Here is a 19,294-nt window from a genome sequence, read left to right on the forward strand (position 1 = left end):
AAATAGGGTTTGAGAGTTTCTATTTGGAAGGGGCGTTTTAAGGGCGTCCCTTCCTAATAGCAAGTCGCAGTGACATGTATGAATGTTTTGCGACCTGAATGCGGTGGCAAAACTTTTATATTTTACCAACTATGTGAAGGAGGTGGTAACCCATTCGCAAACGGGAAGGGGTCCCCAAGGGACCCCTTCCAGTTTGTGAATGTAGGCAAAAACTGTTTTAAGAGCAGGCAGTGGTCCACCATTGACTACTGCCTACCCTTAAAAAACGAAAAGGAAACTTCATTTTACTTTTTTAAATGCATCCTGTTTTCCTTAAAGGAATGGCAAAACCCAAATTGGGATTCAGTAACAAGTTACTTGGGATTTGTACATCCCGAAAAGCGTTTTTTGTGTTCGCAAACAGCTGACCGGCAAAAAGGTTTGTACATGTGGCCCTAAATTCTTAAGTAAAATTCAGTTGCCCCAAATTGCTTAAAGTCAAGCTCTACCAGGATCTATCACAAAAATCATAAATCAATGTAATGTTTGTCTTTAGGGCCCAACTGTTGTTTTTTGTATGTAATTTTGTTCATTGGTGAATTTACCAAACTGACATTTTTTTTACTTTACTCCCATCACCTAGCCACTGGTTTGAAATTCCTGAGTGAATTAACATAATGCTCAACATATTGCAGTTCAGGCTGATAGCCATATTCACAGAGTCCATTGAGAAATGTTCAGATCATAAGATATTGCATTATATATTAGAGTGAGGCTCTGCTACATCTTTTTTTATTTTTTAGAACCCTTGCATTTACATTGAGGAAACAGTATGGTGCGGAGAACATCATAGACACAGGGTAAAATGCCCATTGTTGTATTGTGCATCTTCTTTCATTCAAAGGTTAAATTCAAGGGACAACAATTCCTGTGTTGAATATTGTGATGTTAAACCCTTAGGTGATAAACAGCACATCATACATAATAGTAGATTAAGATTTTATAATGAAACCGACTGTCTGGTGTTCTGCAAGCTGGAGACAGATGCATCCTTTGCAGTGGATCCAAAGAGGTGCAACCCAACCCCTTAAGGAACCGCCGCTACTACTATTTCAAACTGGACCACAAGGGATCCCCTCACACTTGAGTTTGGTTTTGAAATGGATTTGAGGTAGTACTAGGAAATTGGAAAATTCTGAAGGGTTGCCATCGTATCCGGTGGGCATAGGAGGAGAGAGTAGTAGATGTGCGCCTACTTCTGGAGGCACCTTTATCAAGGATGAAGTAGCAGATGAGCCCGAACCGAAAGGTGATATTGCGCATTTCAGGTCCTGAAAGCTTGCCGACTCTTTTCTGGATTTCTAGGGCCATTACTCTGTAACATATTGCACTGGCCTCCTGCAGAGAGACTGCTGCTTTTAAATGAAGATCATTTAAGGTCTGTGTCTCAGTGTCTAGAGCCTTCTCCCTATCCATTTGGGATGGTGAGTAAGGTCTCGGATCTGTCGGCTGGAGACCAATGTACCCACAGGAGTGCATCCAAACAGGCAAATCCCTGCCCGCTTATGAGACAACTGCTTACCAGTATATCAGCCTGAAGAAGAAGGGGACCCCCCATGGGTAGAAAAACAACAGTAATATCAAGGGAGCAAAATGAGAACTGACACCAGTACAAGTGAGGGGAGTCAGTCAGAGAACTCCCTCAAGAATAGTTTTGCTGAATCAGGAGTGAAATGATCCAAGCTAGGAGAGGGCAGGAGAGGGGTACAATACGGGGAGGAACAGGAACCAAGGAATCCTTCTCTGCAAAGTAAAGAGACAAAGGCAGGAACAGGAACAAGGTTAGTGCAAAGTCTAAATACTTAAACAGTCAAGGTAGGAATGAAGGAGCAGATCTGGTCAGACAGGAGTAGTCTTAGCTGGTTGTCTCTCATATTGAGAAAGTTTCTGAGACACTCCGCTTCTGTGGCTGTCCCTTTTCTAATAATTTCTCTGATTGATAATTTCTGTCAGGTGCCCTGAATGGGCATGTGAGAAAGACCGTAGCATCCCCTCAGAGTGACTTGCAGTGGCGGCCACTACTTAACGGGGGTGGCGTGGCAGGACAGGAGGAGTGGGGGGTGGGTTGATGAAAAAAATAATAATAAAAAAACACTTACTCCAGTCCTCTTCAGCACCTCAGTCAACTCCAGGAGAAGAAAGAAGGAACCAGGAAGCACACAGGCTCCCAGACTCCCCCCAGCCAATCATGACGCTCCCTTACAGCAACGTTGTGATTGGTCTGAGCGCCGTGGTTCGGCGCTCATAGAGAGACTAGAAGGCTGTGCATGTTCTTCACCCAGGCTGTACAATACAGCTGGTAGAGAACATGCAAGGTGTGCATGACTGTATGGCTGGCCCAAGACGGCCCGCCAAACCGCCATGCACACTTAGAATGTGCTCACCTCTCCTCCCCCTGGCCCCTGCTCTAGCCAGCCCAGCCCTGCTCCATCCCGCACCTAAGCAGGAACGGAAAAATAAAATTATAATACTATTGCATTACTATCATTTTATTTTTCCTTTTAAAACTGCTTGCAGAGCAGTGGGGGGTTGCTCAGCCGCCGCTTCATTAAAGGCAGAACTTAATTGCTAGAGGCTTTCAGCTCCTTTCATGGTGCCTTTGTCTCTTGGAGTCCCTTGCCATGTGGACTGCTAGCCCACAATTGCCACAGTATCCATGGTGCTCTTCCTTGCTGCTGTGGTCTCCCGAGGCCACCTCGTCTCCTACAAGGTGGGTGAGTGGCTAGACACTGCCTGCAATAGGTTGGGTGGAAGTTGGTTGTAGAATGAATGCAGTGGTTCTCAGTCCTAACACTGACAGTCCTAAAATTGACAAATATTGCAGCCTGTATGGCACATATAACACAGAACTTTTTCAAAGTTGCCAGTAGTTATAAAGTCATGAATAATTGTAGGACTGCCCAGGGAGTCTACACTGTGGTTTTCTTATTCAAATCTTTTTGAATGGCTGGGTCAATAGAATCCGTAGTTTGATATACAACGAAAGATTACTTGTCTTTTGAATTGAACTTTTATTCGGAAGAATGCACACAATGCAATAACAGGTATTTTAGCCTTTATCCACAGCAGTGGTGTGGTTCCCAAACATTTTAGAACCAGCACCCACTTATTAGAATGACAAACCTTCGCGACCCACCTACCTTTAATGGACATGAGGGGGTCGATTTTTTTTATGTAACTAAAGAATCATGTGCTAGGGCATTGTCATTAACAGAGAGCATATTTTCCACTGAAATTGGCACTCATTTTGCACAGGTAAAATTTTACTGATAAAATATACAGCACCTGAATGATAATGTGCTAAATCTGGTTTCTATGAAGATGTGTCATTTGTGAGTCACCAAATAAAGTGTCTTGATATGTTTAGATCCTTTTAAAATCTCTGTTTCCAGCACACTTCACAATTACAAAAGAGTCATACATTTGTGCTTTCCCAACTGCTGAATGCATACAGTTCATTTACAGGTATTTTTGCATTTTGTTTTGTGTAGCAAAAACACTCTATCAAGATTGTCACATAATTCACTTTAACAACTCCTCTCACTTTGAATTCAGAGAAAAAAAAGTAAACACCAATTCCATGTTAAAAGAATAAGCAGCAATTTGCCAGAAGACAGACTGATATTTGACCTCTATATAAACACAAAAAGAAACAGGGCATGGGGCAATAATCACTGCACCTATCAGCTATCGGGTAATAGTCAGTCTTTTTCTCAGGGTGCCAGGGACCTGAGGCTCAATACCCCTAAGCTTCCTTGGGACAATCCCACAATTTAAACAAGAACAAAGTGATCAAGCACTCCACTGAATATTAAAACAGGTTTATTTCAACAAAATTTCAGATCCATTCAGCAGGTCTTGTATACATTTTCCTCATTCATAATCTTCTTAAAAACACACGACCGTAGCCAAAGCGTTTCGTTCCTAAGCACTTCTTCAGGGCTACAAATAAGTACACATAATATATATTATTATATTTACAGTAATATTATTTACAATAGTATTTACACACATATATGTAGTTAAAAAACAGGATAATAAAGAACATTTTCTATTTACAATCATTTATATCCTATTATGCTATTTGCCCTTTGTATCTGAAGCAGGCAAATGGGACAAGATAAACACTGAATTTAAATGAATCTTTATTTATTGCTTGGACTTTCATGACCCACCGACATCCCATAGTTTGGGGAACTTTGACCTACAGTATTTTCTGCTCCTTATTATTTTGAATGATGGGAACACATTCATATTTATATTTATTTCGCTTCCAAAGCGCACACTTCCAAATCCAATTGCTTCTAGGCATATTGGCATGCACTAATGTAAAACAATGTGTCAAGAAATAGCCACTGAGCTGCACATGGTGCTAACCCATACTGTATGTGTTGTCTGTTGTAGCCAAAGCCAACACGAGGGAGGATGAGAATCCACTCGCTGGAGAACGTGGACAAGGCCCTGCAGTTCCTGAAGGAGCAACGCGTGCACCTGGAGAATGTGGGATCCCACGACATTGTCGATGGGAACCACCGGCTCACCCTGGGGCTAATCTGGACCATCATCCTGAGGTTTCAGGTACCAAAGTTCATGCAGAGCTCACTTGACTTGGAGAGCAGGTTTTTCAATCCTTACTGTTCTGCTTTGTCAAATTCCATGTGGCGCACAATGCTATTTCTGGCAGTTCCTACAGCGAACGTTTTTGATAGAATAATGATGAAGATTATGATAATAATAATAATACAACTTTTACTACTACAAATACTACTGCTACTACTATTAGTAATAATAATTATTATCAGTAGTGTTCCAGCTTTTTATACCCCCCTTCATATCCCATATATGTCTTTATATATACATGGCACAGAGTCAGCAATGTGACTTTGTACTTCTTTTGTGTTATGTTATGCAGATTTTTAGAGCGCACTATTATCTGGGAGGGTATCCTGGCACTGTGCAGGTGTGAGCAATGGCGGCTTCTCCGCTAAGGCGGAGGAGCGTTGCCCCGCCGCACAAAAAAAGAAAATAAAATGACAATAACATATTGTCATGTTATTTTTGCTATAGCTGTCAGTGCCTCTCGGGCGGAGTGGGGCGGGGATGGCCAGAGCAGTGGAAGAGTGGTTTGCATTCCCAAAGTGTGCATGAATTGTTTAGCCGGCCCTCTAGGGCCGACCAAACAGTTAATGCGCACTTTGCATGGTTCCTACCAGGCTGCAATACACAGCCTGGTCAGGAACATGCACAGGCACCCTGTTCCAATCTGAGCGCCGATCTACGGCGCTCAGACCAATCACAACGCTGCATTGCAGCATTGTGTTTGGCTCAGGGGAGCCTGTTGCCGGGTGCTTTCTGCTGCTACCGGACTGCAGAAAGGAAGAGCAGGAAGAGGAGGCGGTGGCCGGTAAGTGTTTTTTTGGTTAATTAACCCACTCGCCCTACCACCCCGTCCAGTATCAGCCGCTACTGGGCGTGAGCCTAGCCACACCTAGCACCTGTTGGGACTTCTAGAAAAGCCAGGTCTTCAGCTTCTTGTGGAATTCATGAAGTGAGAAGGAGGCTCTTAAGTGTAGCAGCAGGTCATTCCATGCTTTAGGAGAGATGTAGGCGAAGGCTCGACTGACGGATCTGGTTTGGTTATGCGTGGGATTTACGCAAGTTGTCTAGTTTAGTTGACACTTCCGTAGAAAATTGCATTTTTATTTGCTAATAACGTTAGCATCGATTGACAAATCTGCACAAACGTCAGTAGATGCTTGACACACCCATCGCAGTTTTTTCATTGCAAGGGCCCTGCAGATCAGTCCAGAGTGAATAGGATTTTTTTTTTCCATGACAGCAAAGAAATCTTGAACTGAAAAATCCCTGACGTGGCATGCTGGTTGAATTTTATTCAAATCGGCACTCTTTGTAGTTTCATATAAATCAATTTAGCACATTTTGGGGAATGTGTTTTACAAAATGTGTCCGATGGGTTTCAGAGGGTTAAACTTTTCTAAATTTCGACCGTTATGTTGGAGAATGTTGAAGAGCTGTCCTTCCATAAGCTTTTTTTTAATAATAGAAACAGGAATCTAATTGGCTGAGGCAGCTGTTTTCCTTCTGGTGCTTGCAGTTCATTAAATAAATACAACATACAGCGGGTTCTGGCAATAAAGTGGCTGGGTGCAGGAGTTGAGGACAACCTGTGCCCTGAGCCTACTGAGGGCAGCATGTTCTGGGCACGGGGGTTGAATGCAGAGCATGGCACAGGGTTTGTCCACACTCCACTTACAGTGTTTTGTGGAGGTTCACAGGCATAGATTTTGAAGCACATGGCCAAAGGGCATGCACAGAGCTGTATTGTTTTAATGCTTCCGCTAGGTGCCAAAGTTTATAGTCTCATAACCACAAAATATCTAATTCACTGAAAAAACTTTGCTAACGATTGTTAAAAATATTTACTCAGAAGAGAAATAAGAATGACGAATAAAAACAATGAAATTGCCCTAACATACTTAAGATGAAGGGACATTATTGTTGTGAAGCAAAATCTTAAAAACATTTACATTTGCCAGTTCTGCGGAGCAATACAACACAAACCCCACCCCTAAAAAGCATCATAGTGAGCATGGCCAAAGACCATGCATAGTCACATCTAGTTGAAGATTTGGGAAGGTCAGAGTCAGGTGAAACGTCAGGCCCTTTTACCAGAGAATTCTGGCCACAGCTAATGTGGGCTCTGCAACATTTTACACTGAGCAAGGCATAAATCATTTAGATAGATAGGCCCATGACCAGTGCATTGGCGGGAAGTTATGGTGCACTATTTTGTGTCAGTCTGAATGGTCAAATTCACCCTTTTGTAGGTTTTATATTATATTCATGATGTCTCTTCAACCGTGGTTTCTGAGGGGAATTTTATTGTTTTTTCTAACAAAGTTTTTTTTTAAAATCTTCAGAATTAAATAACAATTTTCCTAACCAAAATATATGAGGTATTGATTGTGCTTGTGTGTCTGGGTAAAGACCCTTGTGCAGTAGCCATGTCATATCCAGGTCCATATTTCAACGTTCCTGATAGATAAGGAACTTTTAATGCGCATCAGAGGTGCTGTGCATATTGTGGTGCACATTGTCCCCCCGAGAAGTACTTGACATTGCTGGACTTGGGACCTAAGGGCAAAGCCTGTTGAAATGAGTAACTACTGTACCCATGTTCAGGGCATGACTTGACTAACAGTTGATGGCTGCTGATTGCTAGTCACAAGGTACAGGCCATTTTACCTACTCCTCAAGTTAATCAGGGCACTTACTGGTCTGCCTTTGTAAATCTGTGTAGTATGTTGTGTCCGAGACACCTCATTCCCTCAGTGTGAGAGGTATTAGTGCAAAGTGCTGGAGAAACTCATTAGGGTTGGTGTACACCAGGCTATGGGTCTGCATTAACATGTGTAGCTCCAAGCAGGAGGTTGACACAATAGACAATATGGGGCCCAGTGTACTAAAAGGCAGGGCACAAACAGTGAGAGTAAATTGCACACCGACTTTTTGTGACCTGTCTGTAGTTTTGCAACGTGACCTATGTACTAATATGTTGCATTGCAAAGTATCCAGTCACACGGTGTCAGAAGACAACCTCCTAAATTAATTTTACTTATGTGGATCCTAAATTGTGACCTCTGTGGTAGACTTCAAGTCACAGGGATGGTGGCCTGCAAGGAACACCAGACAAACATCCGCGCCTGACCTCAAAATGGCGCCTGCCAGGGACATACCACCGTAGAAGGAGGATAACCCAGCTTCGGGTCCTGCTGTACAAACTGGAAAAAGGCATAGCAGAGAAAAAGCAATCACCGCTGCAGAGTTACCGGGATCTACTGATTCCTATAATCAGCGCTCTATAGTGGGGGCGCAGTGAGACCTGCTACTCAAAGAAAGGTCAGACCTGGGCTTGCCTGACTCTCAAATGGCACTCAGAACTAGTCAGCAATGTCTCTGTGGGGCCTATAGAGGTCTAAAATCTGATGAGGATCAGGCTTCTACTCACCACTCCTCCTCAGTATCACTCCCGCCATGAGAGCTGAAGGCAATGAACAATGGGTTGTCCCTCAACTATGCAAACTTTGGGACTTTGGAACTGTCCCTTGCTCCTCTCCGCTCCCCACTCTCAACCCGGGAGCGAGCTGGATGATGAGGCAGACGGCGCTTCCCTGTTACATTGGGATCGATGCCTTCAATGGAACTATGACGATGCGCCCTGGGCGGATACTGTAACTGTTTATACTCACCGCGGAGCCCGAGCAACCTTGGCCGATGCCCAGTGGAGCTGTCCCATGCAGCTATAGAGGAGTTTAGCTTGGGTTCACCCATTTGGCCGGCACTTACCCAGCCTGACATCTGACATTGTTTTCCTCGTCTCCCCGTTGTGTTTTTCTTCCCTCCCCCACCTCCTCCCTCCCTTATTCTTATTATTGCGTGATCTCATGTTTTTCTCCTATGTCTATACTTGGCTCTTGTAATGGATGTAACCCTGTAACATGTAAATCGCCTGAACCTCATGTAAAGCGCTCTGATACCTCCGGGTCTAGCCAGCGCTATATAAAACTTTGCAAATAAAATAAAAACAAAATAAATAAATAAATAAACATCTATGCATTCGCATTTCCAAACTGGAAACTTTTTTTTAAAGCAGCCCATGTTTCTTAAAGGAACCACTGCTGATGAAAAATATTTTGGAAGACATTGGACCACTGCCTGCTACCTCCGACATTACTCAGCACATTTCTCAAGTTGTCCAACAGTGACAGCTTCCCCTCTGTGAATGAATTACCAGGACCTTTGAGGTGCTGGTAACTTATCAAGGGTTTGTGATTGCCGCGCTAGTCACACACCATTGATGTAATTGCGATTTGCAAAATGGAGAGAACACTACTTTCAAGCGCCCTACTAATTGTGATTTAAATGAGTTGCAAAACCCCTTCTGCAATTTGGAATGGATTTTCAGAATCGCAGAAGAGTTTTAGTTCATAAAAAAGAAATTTTGCAGTCACAAACACAGCGATTTTGGGAAACGCAGGGTTTGCAACCCAAACTCCTTTCACACATCTATCCCATACCTCTTTAGGTAGCTGTCTTCTGTTGTCCCCTACATTTCCATGTGCTGTCCCCTCTCATCTCCCTTCCTGAATTGGCCATTTCAGCTAGGCCAAGGGAGCCTTAAAAACAAATGTAAAGAAGCCTCACTGGATCAAGCCAGATTGGACTGGTCAGCCTGTGGCCTGAAAGAATCAACACTTGAGCATAAAGTGTAACCAACAGCATAGCATCTGAAATGAGCGCCCTGCCCATCGTACACATTCAGAGGTTCTCCCTGATGAGATCTAAAGCCTCAGCAGTTACCCTGGCTGGGCCGAGGACCTCTCTGGGAGAAATGGACATTCTCTGGTAGCATTACAGGATGCTTTGAAATCACTATCAATTAGGTAACGCCATGAACATTATGTGATGTTCAACACCAAGAGACTGACCGGTGATGCAGGAAGTAAGTTAACATTTTGACAGACAAACTTTGTGCAACAGCCAAGACCAAGAATTTTGTATGGGGCAGGATTGTGGGCTGCTCTCACCTAACGTCGGGACCACACTTAAGGACAGATGAAAAAGATCTACTATTGTTGTGGCCCAACTAAAAGAGAAGGAAGAAGACTACCCTGTGTGCTAATATCCTGCCCTTTTCAGCTCAAGAGCCAACTGCCCAGTCGCTTTGTAATGCTGCCATGAGGACTTCTCCTTGGAAGAGGAGCTGCCCCAAGACTCGAGTATTACTGCAGCTGGCCAGCTCTACCCCAAATCATCACCAAGAAGAACAGGGCTATTACCATTCTCTACAGATGTTCTAGAAACAGAAGAAACATTCATTGTTGTGCTAACCTGCCAGATGTATTAAAGCAAGCGCTAAAAAAAATCTGTTGAGGTGTACTGCTGTACTAATGGGGGTTTGCGGGGTACTCGTCCTTCCTCTACCGCCTATAACCCTTTTGTGTGCTCGAGAATGTGTTTTCGGTCCATCCATCAATACACACAACAGTGTTTATCCTCCCCAACCAGAAGGGCGTCATTGAAAATCCGATTGGCCGCACTCTGCTAGTCCTACCAGCGTGTTACCCCAAAGAATTGTGGTTCATGAAGTAGCGTCGGCGGGTACGCCTATGCTAAAAGTTTACAATGAAAATGAGTGTCGCGTTAGCCATCCCTGGACACGTGTTTCGAGGTAGTTGCCTCTCGTCAGCAGGGAGTAGGTGTGTGTGTAGGGTTGCTGCGTAGGCTGCCAAAAAATATTCTCAGGTAAAGTACCACTCAAGGCGTGCAGGTGCGTAGCCATGGGCTCGTCAGCCCCACTGGCTCAAGGGAGCCTGAATATAAACAAAAATCCGATTGGCCGCACTCTGCTAGAAGGGCGTCATTGCATCAATGAGAATCATGGCCTGCAGCAGTGGCCCGTGCAGGTAAGAGCCGTGGGACGGTGTGGCTGGGTGGGGGTATTTAGACAGACGTCGACGAGGGAAAATTAATTATTTATTTAACAACCCCTCATGGCCCCCCCCCCCGTGGTCGTCTGCCAAATCCCTCTCCACAACCTGGCCCCACGGCTTTTACCTGCACGGGCTGCGGCTGATAGCCTGTCCCTCTTGTTGAAACTGACTCACTGGCCATGGCTATGTGTTGTAAGAAGCGTGTGTGGCACCTACACAGAAATCATTGGCGCCACTGCACCAAACACAAACACCCCAGCGGCTCCTGCTACTTTTCCCAACTTCAGAGTTTACTGGCATTTTCCGCATCTAATCCCAAGCAGTAAGACAGAAATCTGAACACCAAGCAGCATTTCCTGACTGTTTACCCAGATCAGGCAGCATGGTTAGGCTTCGTATGCTGTAGTTGTCTGATACTAATTATATATTATTTTGTGTTGAAAAGTTAGTTTTTTCCTACAAGGTTCTATCATTTTTTATTAAAATATTGGATCTGTAAGTGAATAAAATCTACAGACTTGTTAGGAACCTTTAATACTGTACATTTATTTGTAGCTGAGTCTCTAATACAATATGCAATCCTGGGTAAGTATTAATGGTTCAAGATCGCAACCACCTGAAATTCTAACCTAACAAGCATTGACAATACCAGTAAATCTGACGTTAGCCACCTGCCTTTTGGTTTTGTCAGTGCTTTTTTTTTTTTGTTTAATTTTTCAAGTCTTGCAAACTCTTATTGTTAGGAAAGCTGTTAGGACCTCGTCAAGGTAAAAAGAAAATGACTAAGTGCAAGAATGTTTTGTGTCTCAAAAGGCACAAGTTTGCTATAGTGATCAATGACACTTAAGGGACCGGTTTTGTGTGTGGATGTGCTCCTTCGGAAAGGGCAGAATGCTGTCACTCAGAGTGAAATTTGCTGATTGTCAAAGTGGGATGATCCACTGCCTCATGCTGCATGTAGATGTAAGGAAAATGTGAGTGACACACTAACATTTCAACGGATGAAGAGAGCTGACAGTAATCCCCTGTAAATACCTATATCTTATACAAATCATTTTAATAAAATCAAAGGGTCTTGGCTAATGCCAGACCTAAAAAGGAGGCACTTGTCTTCAGTAATCTCATAGTAATACTTGAGTCCTGAGGTTCCAGGGACAGCAGGCAATGCCTCTTACAAGGATTGCAATTGCCGCTTAATGAGTACCATTGAGTTGGGTAACAATGAACATCTGTTATTCAGCGCCAAGATGCCCCTTTGGGGGTGAACGTGCGCTTACAAATACACATGTTATGTTATATTATTTTAATTACCTAGGCACTGGAGTGCTGACCTAATGATATATCCAGACTCATTTTTTTTTTCCGGCCCGGTTCCCCGACGGAGAGAGCGGTGTTCCTTCCTGAGCGGTTGCCAGGTGGAGGTTAATATCCCACCCAGTTTTCACGGGTGATGTTTGAATTGTAAAGGTGACGTACACCCTTCAAGCAATCATTGGGTGTTCACGGTATCCTTTTTCTTGTGTAGTTCTCACACAATTCTTATTTTCTTGCAGTAGCTATCATGGTCCTGATGAAAGCCGAGCCTATTTAGGCGTTTTGGCTGAAACATGTCGACCGTTGTCTTTTGCATTGCACCATTGGTTACGTTAGACTAGTGGTGTTCACATTTTTAATCTAGCTTCGGTACGGTGGTTTCAAGAGAATCCTCCTTGCCGTCCCGGGACTAGTTTTATATATTCTCACTGCACTATCATTTAATCAGCACTGCACCCCTCACTCACACCTAGCTCTTCATATGTGGATTTAGTCTATCCTTTAGTGCAAAATCAAAACATCCCTGAGCTCCTCCCTCTCATAGAGGGGGTTGTAGCCCCCAGAGAAACTAGGATTTTTCTCTGGGTGGGGAATCCCATATGATGAAGCATGTCACCCAGGGTGAGTGAGGGATTACGTCCTTAAAGGGATTGCCCTTTCACTAGGTGAATTGGGCTTTTGTTCCTCATTCACACACCACCTTTTCACTCTCCTTTTTAGTAATTTCAGACCTCAGGGTTCTTAGTGTTTACAATATCCAGACTCATACCTTAAATATTATAGTGCAGTTATTAGATTTCATATTATCACCATGACATAGACCGGCCGCCGCCACCATTGATCATCTTGATTGCATACTACTTATTGCATGTTACAGTCACTTTGTAGGACTTCTTTTTTGAAGACACAAAATGTATGACACAAACAACTTCATACAGAGTAATGGAAAATATGGTCCTCAATATATTCCCAAGAGTAAAGAGACATTGGTTTAAATGTTTTCATCTCTTCTTTTTTTGGGGGGCGGGGGGGGGGGGGGGACCTTAATAATTTTGCATTCTAGGATTTGGTTTGAAGTTGTCCATGAATAAAAAAAAACCAGTTGCCTTGTTTTAGAAAAATTCTACATTTGTTTTTTTTTATTTCACATTTTCTAAATGTGATCTATTTTGGTGAATTTAGATTTCAAGCGTAATACACCAAAATTATACAGACAAGAATCATGGGAACTCGAGGAGGAAAAAATGATGTTTGACTCTGTAGGGAAGGGGGAGAGAGAATGAATCCTCTGGCTTTGTTGAAACTGGTCTGTGGGGACGCAGTGGTTTGTCTCCACTAATTTCTGAATGCCCATTTCTTGTATATTTATTGTGGATTGTGGCCAACAGCAGAACTGTCCACCATCTTCCGTGTTTCTGGCAGCATCCTAGACTCAAGTTTCCCATACATCAGAGTAGCCTGAATTAAAAAAAAAAAAAAAATTGAGCCTTACTTTGAATGCCATCAGGTGAGCAAAACAAGTAAGCCATGTCCATTCTAGATAAGCTCCCTTCATCCCACCGCTCATCCAACTCTCCATCCTTTAAGACTTTGATGCATCATCCATCTTTTCATCTTTCCATCCATATAGCCTTTCATCATTCAATCCTTCCATTATCATTCTGTCTATTCATCCAATCATCATTACACTCTTCTGCCAATCATTCTGTCCTTCCACTCCCACTTCTAGTCATTCGTCCATCCTCCCATCCGTTCCTACTTTGATCAATTCACCCATCCATCCAGAGTTCCATTTGCCCATCCAATCATTGATCCAACCTTTCATCATTCCAGCCATCGTTTCACTCACCCATGCAAACATTGTTTTCAACTTCTAACCATGAGTCCTTTCACCCTTGCATGCATCTTTTCATGCTTATTGGTCTTCCTTCTTGTCAGTTTCTTTCTTCTTTTTATAGATCGCTCATTTCATTCTTCCTTCCAGCCCTCTCTCACACAGTCTCTGTAGCATAGCCAGTGTATTGTGGCCCTTAGGGCAAAGAAAAAATATGCCCACCGCTAGTATTTAAATGATAAAATACAGCAACAAGCAGAGCTCAGTGGGCCATTAAGCCTCCGAGCCTCGGTGGCATAGCACCCGCTGCACCTACAGAAGCTACTCCTCTGCAAACTCTTTTTCTCTCTTTCACTCATGATTTCACGTTTTGAGCCTTTTTTCCTCCTCTCCTCCTCTGTTACAGTTTCCCTTACATTGTTTTTTAGGAGCTTCTGTCTGCAGAGCTGCAGACAGACAAGGCTCGTAAATAATGATTTGTCAGCATCACCCCCGCTTAAGCTGTGAAAGCGGGGGTGGGGGCTCACTATGCCACTGTTCACATGAATGATCACTATCATAAATATTTGTTTGTATACTCATAATGTGCTTGTGCTGTAGCAAATTAACTTCAGAGGTTGGGGAAGGTAAGGGTTAGGAGGACTAAACCAGGGATGGAAGTGCAGGATCTTGCGTTTAGTGAAGGAGCATAAACTAGAGTCTGAGTTGCAGCAAGGTTTGTTGTGGTTGGATATTGGTTTTGAGATGACAGGCTTCCAAGGGTGATGTGTTTTTAGAAGTTTCACTCATGAAGTACTGAAATGGTTACGATTTTAGCACTGTCGATATGTTACTCTGATTTAGGTAAATCCTCACAACTACTGTCTGAAACAATAAGACCAAAGTACAACAACTTGACTGAAATTCCAATTCTACTGAATTGGACATTTCTTTTTTTAATTATTTTTTTTTTAAATTATTTTATTGAGCAGAGCATTAGGTTCAAGAAATACATGGTATACTGAAAATCATTTTCATTAAAACCAGTTTCTACAGAAAATCGAAATGACAGCCAGACAATACAAAAAGAAAATTACAAAGAACTAAAGCTAAAGCAGCTAATTATATACTCATTCACAACGCGAAATGCAAATTTATCCTAGAACACAGCAGCAATAAGGAAAATTCCTAATACATCTAAAGTGTAATGCCAATAAAGTGCTAGTGCCATCTTATTGCCTAAAGCCAGTATAAATACAACGAGGATGTGTGGCTATAGCAGTTCCTCACATCATTGACCAAAGTGCAAAATGCATTCTATAAAGTGCTAAAACTGTTAAAGTGCTAGTGCTGCTAAAGTGCAATAAGAAAAAGTGGTAATGCATTTTAGTAAAAAGCTGCTACATTAATTTACCAACCCTGGTGCTATGATCTTTTTAAATTTTTCCAGTTCATTGAAAAACTTCCAATTTTTTTCAAATTTTTTAATAGCTCCTACCCTCCTAGCGTAGGCTTCCTCACATTTTTGGGTTCTTTTTATTTTGTTGAACCATTTCAGATGAGAAGGTGCTTCCCTACATTTCCAATTCTGCAAAATTAGGGAGCGAGCCACCATACACGAAATAGATACGAAGGCTTTTTCGGGTTCGGATAGTATATTTGCGTCTCTACTGATACCAAACAAGGCAGCTTCGGCCTCGGCAGTGAAAGCACCTATTTTCTGCGCCTGGAAATCTTTTTTTGAAAGCGGCCGGAGTTAAATAAGAAAGCCATCGTGATAGAAAGGCCATCCTTTTAAAATTTGCGGCACGCAAAGATTGACTTCCTAGCTGGCACATGGACTCCCACTCCTTCCCATCCAGCCTACATCCGGTCTCCCGAGTTATTTTGTCCAGATGAGTCTCTATCACGGAAGCCTGTCCCTGCTTATGTAACAGCCTATACCAGTTTCCCACTACTTTAACATTGGCCCCATAAAGGGCTACCACAAATTGATTAGGGGTGTCCAAAATACCACTGGTATTTGTTAGCAGATGAACAACACGTAAATATTCAAGAAAGGTTGGCTTCCGATGGCCTTCCGCTCGTGTCGTTTTTTCTTGCCAGGAGATCGGCCTATTTTGAATTATAAAATGCCTTAACTCAGAGAGTCCACAGCCTTCCCAAGTACTTATATGCCTAGATTGCAACTGGAGGCCGAGACTCGTGCATTCTCTTAATTTTAAATACTGGAGACCAGATGAGCCCATCTTTTTAAAAAAGGACGTGTCTTTTTTGGAAGTTTAGAAGTTTTTAAATATACTGGGGTTAGTGATCCAATTTCTTGTGTCATTTTATCCGTAAAAATGCTGTCGCTAGAAAGATTGGATCCCATCAAGCCAGACACTAAATCTAAAAAGGCGGCCTCATAATAAGTTCTCAGGTGAGGCAGCGCTAAGCCCCCTTGTACTATGGGTAATTGGACCACATTCAATTTATTCCTCGGGGCTTTACTACCCCAAATGAATTCCCTGAATAGAGTATCAATTTCATTAAAGTATGACTGATTTATTTTAATCGGGACATTAGAAAATAAAAAAATAAGCAGCGGGAGTATGCACATTTTGATCAATGAAACTCTACCCACTATCGATAGGGGGAGTAATGTCCATTGTTCCAACAGCTTCTTGATCTTGCCCTTCATTTTTAGATAATTCAACTCAAATAACTGATGATACTGATTAGATACATATATCCCGAGATATCTTCTAGGATCAGTTTTTGTTGCTTGTATCTTTAGACAAGATGGAAAAGAGTTCAAATCAGCATTAAGGGCGAGAACCTCGGTTTTATTGGCATTTATTTAGTACCCGCCTATTTGCTCAAACTCAGAAAATTCCCTCAGAGCTGTTTCGAGGTTCTCTCTATCGGGAGTCAGATATAAAATAATGTCATCAGCAAAGAGTTTTAGTTTAGCCATACCATGTATCGGGGGTTGGATAGCAGCATTGTTTCGTATTTTTAAAACCAGAGGTTCTATACAAAAAGTAAAAAGTAATGGTGAAAGCGGGCAGCCCTGCCTGGTTCAGCAGTTTTTATTTATGGTTCCTGCACAGTTTAAGTTAATTATGATCTGGGCAGTGGCCCCCTGGTAGATGTTACGTAACATATTAACTACTTGTGCAGGAAACCAGAACCAACCCAAGGTGAAAAACAGGCTTTTCCAATTCACAAGGTCGAAGGCTTTCTCCGCATCAACCATTACAATACTGGCCAGGATGGAATTTGTATTAAAATAATCCAGCGCATTTATTATAAACTGGGTGTTGGTCGCCATTGATCTGCCGACTATAAAGCCGGTTTGATCTCTATGGATTATTTCTTGGCCGGCAAGTAAAAAACGTTCTGCCCATACCTTCATCAAGATTTTATAGTCAGAATTCCTCAGACTGATGGGCCTATATGAATTCACATTTTCAGGGGGTTTATCTTTTTTAACAAAAGAAACAATTATTGCTTCTTTAAAAACATCTGCGACTTCGCCACCCTTTTTAACAAAGTTAAATACATTTTTCAACGGGGTAGCAAGTTCTTTTAAGAAAACTTTATAAAACTCGATAGGGAAGCCATCCTGCCCACAAGCTTTTGCCCCGGCTGTTGATTTAATAGCTACTAAGATTTCGGCAACATCTACTTCCCTTCCCAATTCGCCAATCCGGCTATCTGATAGCTTGGGGACATTCATCTTTATGAAATATTCCTGGATTTGCTCCTCCTCCACTAAATACTCAGTAGAGTACAGCTGGTGAAAATAGTCCACAAAAGTCTGTGAAATATCGCTACTGTTAACTATTTCTTGACCAGTCCGAGGATCTAAAATTCTGGTTATTGTGGCTGATTCTTGTTTTTTCCTATTGGAGTTTGCCAAGAATTTACCGATTAACTGACTTTCTTCATAGACCCTCTGTTGGAATATTCGTGAGTTGCAAACCTCTTCTAAAGTAAAAAAAAGTCCCTCAGCACCGTTCTTGCCTGCTCATATAGGTTTGGAAGAAGCTGAAGTTGGAGAGCGTATTCCCGATCCACTTCAGTTCGCAATTGAGCTGTCATAGTCCTCCGGGTATTGGACTGGGCGGCCGTATAGGCTATTATCTGTCCACGGGCTGCTGCCTTGAACCCCCCCCATACTGAAAAGGGGGCAGCTGTACTCTCATTAATCTGGAAATATTCCAAAATCCATTTTCTAAATCCCTGAACCCATTCCTCATTTTGCAAAAGGAAACGATGCAGCTGCCACCTGGAACGTTCCCTACTTCTTCCCCCAAGCACCATTTCTATCCCAACATAAGCATGGTCTGAAAAAGGGTTACAGCCTATGCCGGCATCTTGAATCTGAAGGGATCTGGAGGTAAGAAAAAAATCTATTCGAGATGCCGTCCGAAAACGGTGTGAATAGCAGGTGTAGAATTCCTTATCTAAATTGACTTCCCGCCATGGGCCCACTAATTGATATTCTTGTATAATGGTTCCCTTTATTTTTTTTGTATTTGGCTTTAGTTGTTTTTTATTTTTATTCGAGGTATCTTTCCTAATATCCTGTATGTAGTTAAAGTCCCCACCAAATACCACCTGTCCAGGGGATCCTATCAATAAATCATTAATTTGAGTGAAGGGTACAATGTCATCTGAGACTGGACCATAGTAATTTATAAAATTTAACCTTTTCCCCTGTAACTTAGCTACAACCCATAACCACCTCCCATGGATATCCCTATGAACTTGTTTAAATTCCCAGGGAAGTTTACTAGAAAAGTAGATTGCTACCCCTCTAACCGAAAAACCCGAAGATGCAAAAAAAACTTTAGAAAAAATCTTAGGTATAAAAAGTTTGGGAGAATTAGATTTCAAGTGTGTCTCCTGTAAAAACAAAACTTGAGGATTTAATGAAGATAACCATCTAATATTTTATTTAGTATGCCATTAGTATTGACTGATAGGATCTTACATTTACTGGTTTCCATAATTAACCCTTTCTTGTGCCTTACCTAAACCTTCAGAACCTTCTGCTCGTGCTCTTTTTCCTGCTGTGCCTCCCTTCCCACCCCAGAGAAAGAATACCCACCCCTTAAAATGTGGGAAAAGCCCTGCCACGCACGCTGCCCACATTTCGTCCCTCCCATCCAACTTCCTTAGTGTCATTAAATTACACCCTGAGTGACCCTGCTAACCCCAGGCCTCCCAAACAATACGAAGATGAAAAAACGATCTAAGTGTGTGCCAGAGTCTATACGCTAAATGTAGGGGACCACTTTTTTCATTTACCGAAAGGTTAATCTAAATAAGGATCAATGTCAACAATATTCTTAGTTACAATTGACAGTAGCCTATCAGTAAATACATTTCCTAACCAGCCCAGCTGTATCTCTAGAGAGGTCACCCTTACTATTGCCATTGCTACTGGTAACTCTATATATATACACCAATATTCAATATTCAACCGCTAGACCCTGCTGAAATCTCTTTTAACAAAGCCTGGGCCTCTTCAAGGTCTGAAACCATAAAGAACTTTCCTTTGACTAAAGCTCTCAGTTTTGACTGCTGAGCGATTGATGCTTGCGCGCCATGAGCTTTAAAC

General features: G+C 42.4%; 1 protein-coding gene across 1 annotated transcript in view; it reads left to right on the forward strand.

Moving 5' to 3' along the window:
- Window positions 1–19,294, forward strand: part of SPTBN4 (spectrin beta, non-erythrocytic 4) — a 1,597,753-nt gene that overhangs the window by 234,841 nt on the left and 1,343,618 nt on the right. The window contains exon 4 of the mRNA XM_085625377.1: window positions 4,444–4,617. Within this exon, the coding sequence (XP_085481503.1) occupies window positions 4,444–4,617 (174 nt within the window). The remainder of the gene's footprint in view (window positions 1–4,443; window positions 4,618–19,294) is intronic.

Source organism: Triturus cristatus, chromosome 9 (assembly GCF_964204655.1).
Source record: "Triturus cristatus chromosome 9, aTriCri1.1, whole genome shotgun sequence".
Lineage (NCBI taxonomy): Eukaryota > Metazoa > Chordata > Amphibia > Caudata > Salamandridae > Triturus > Triturus cristatus.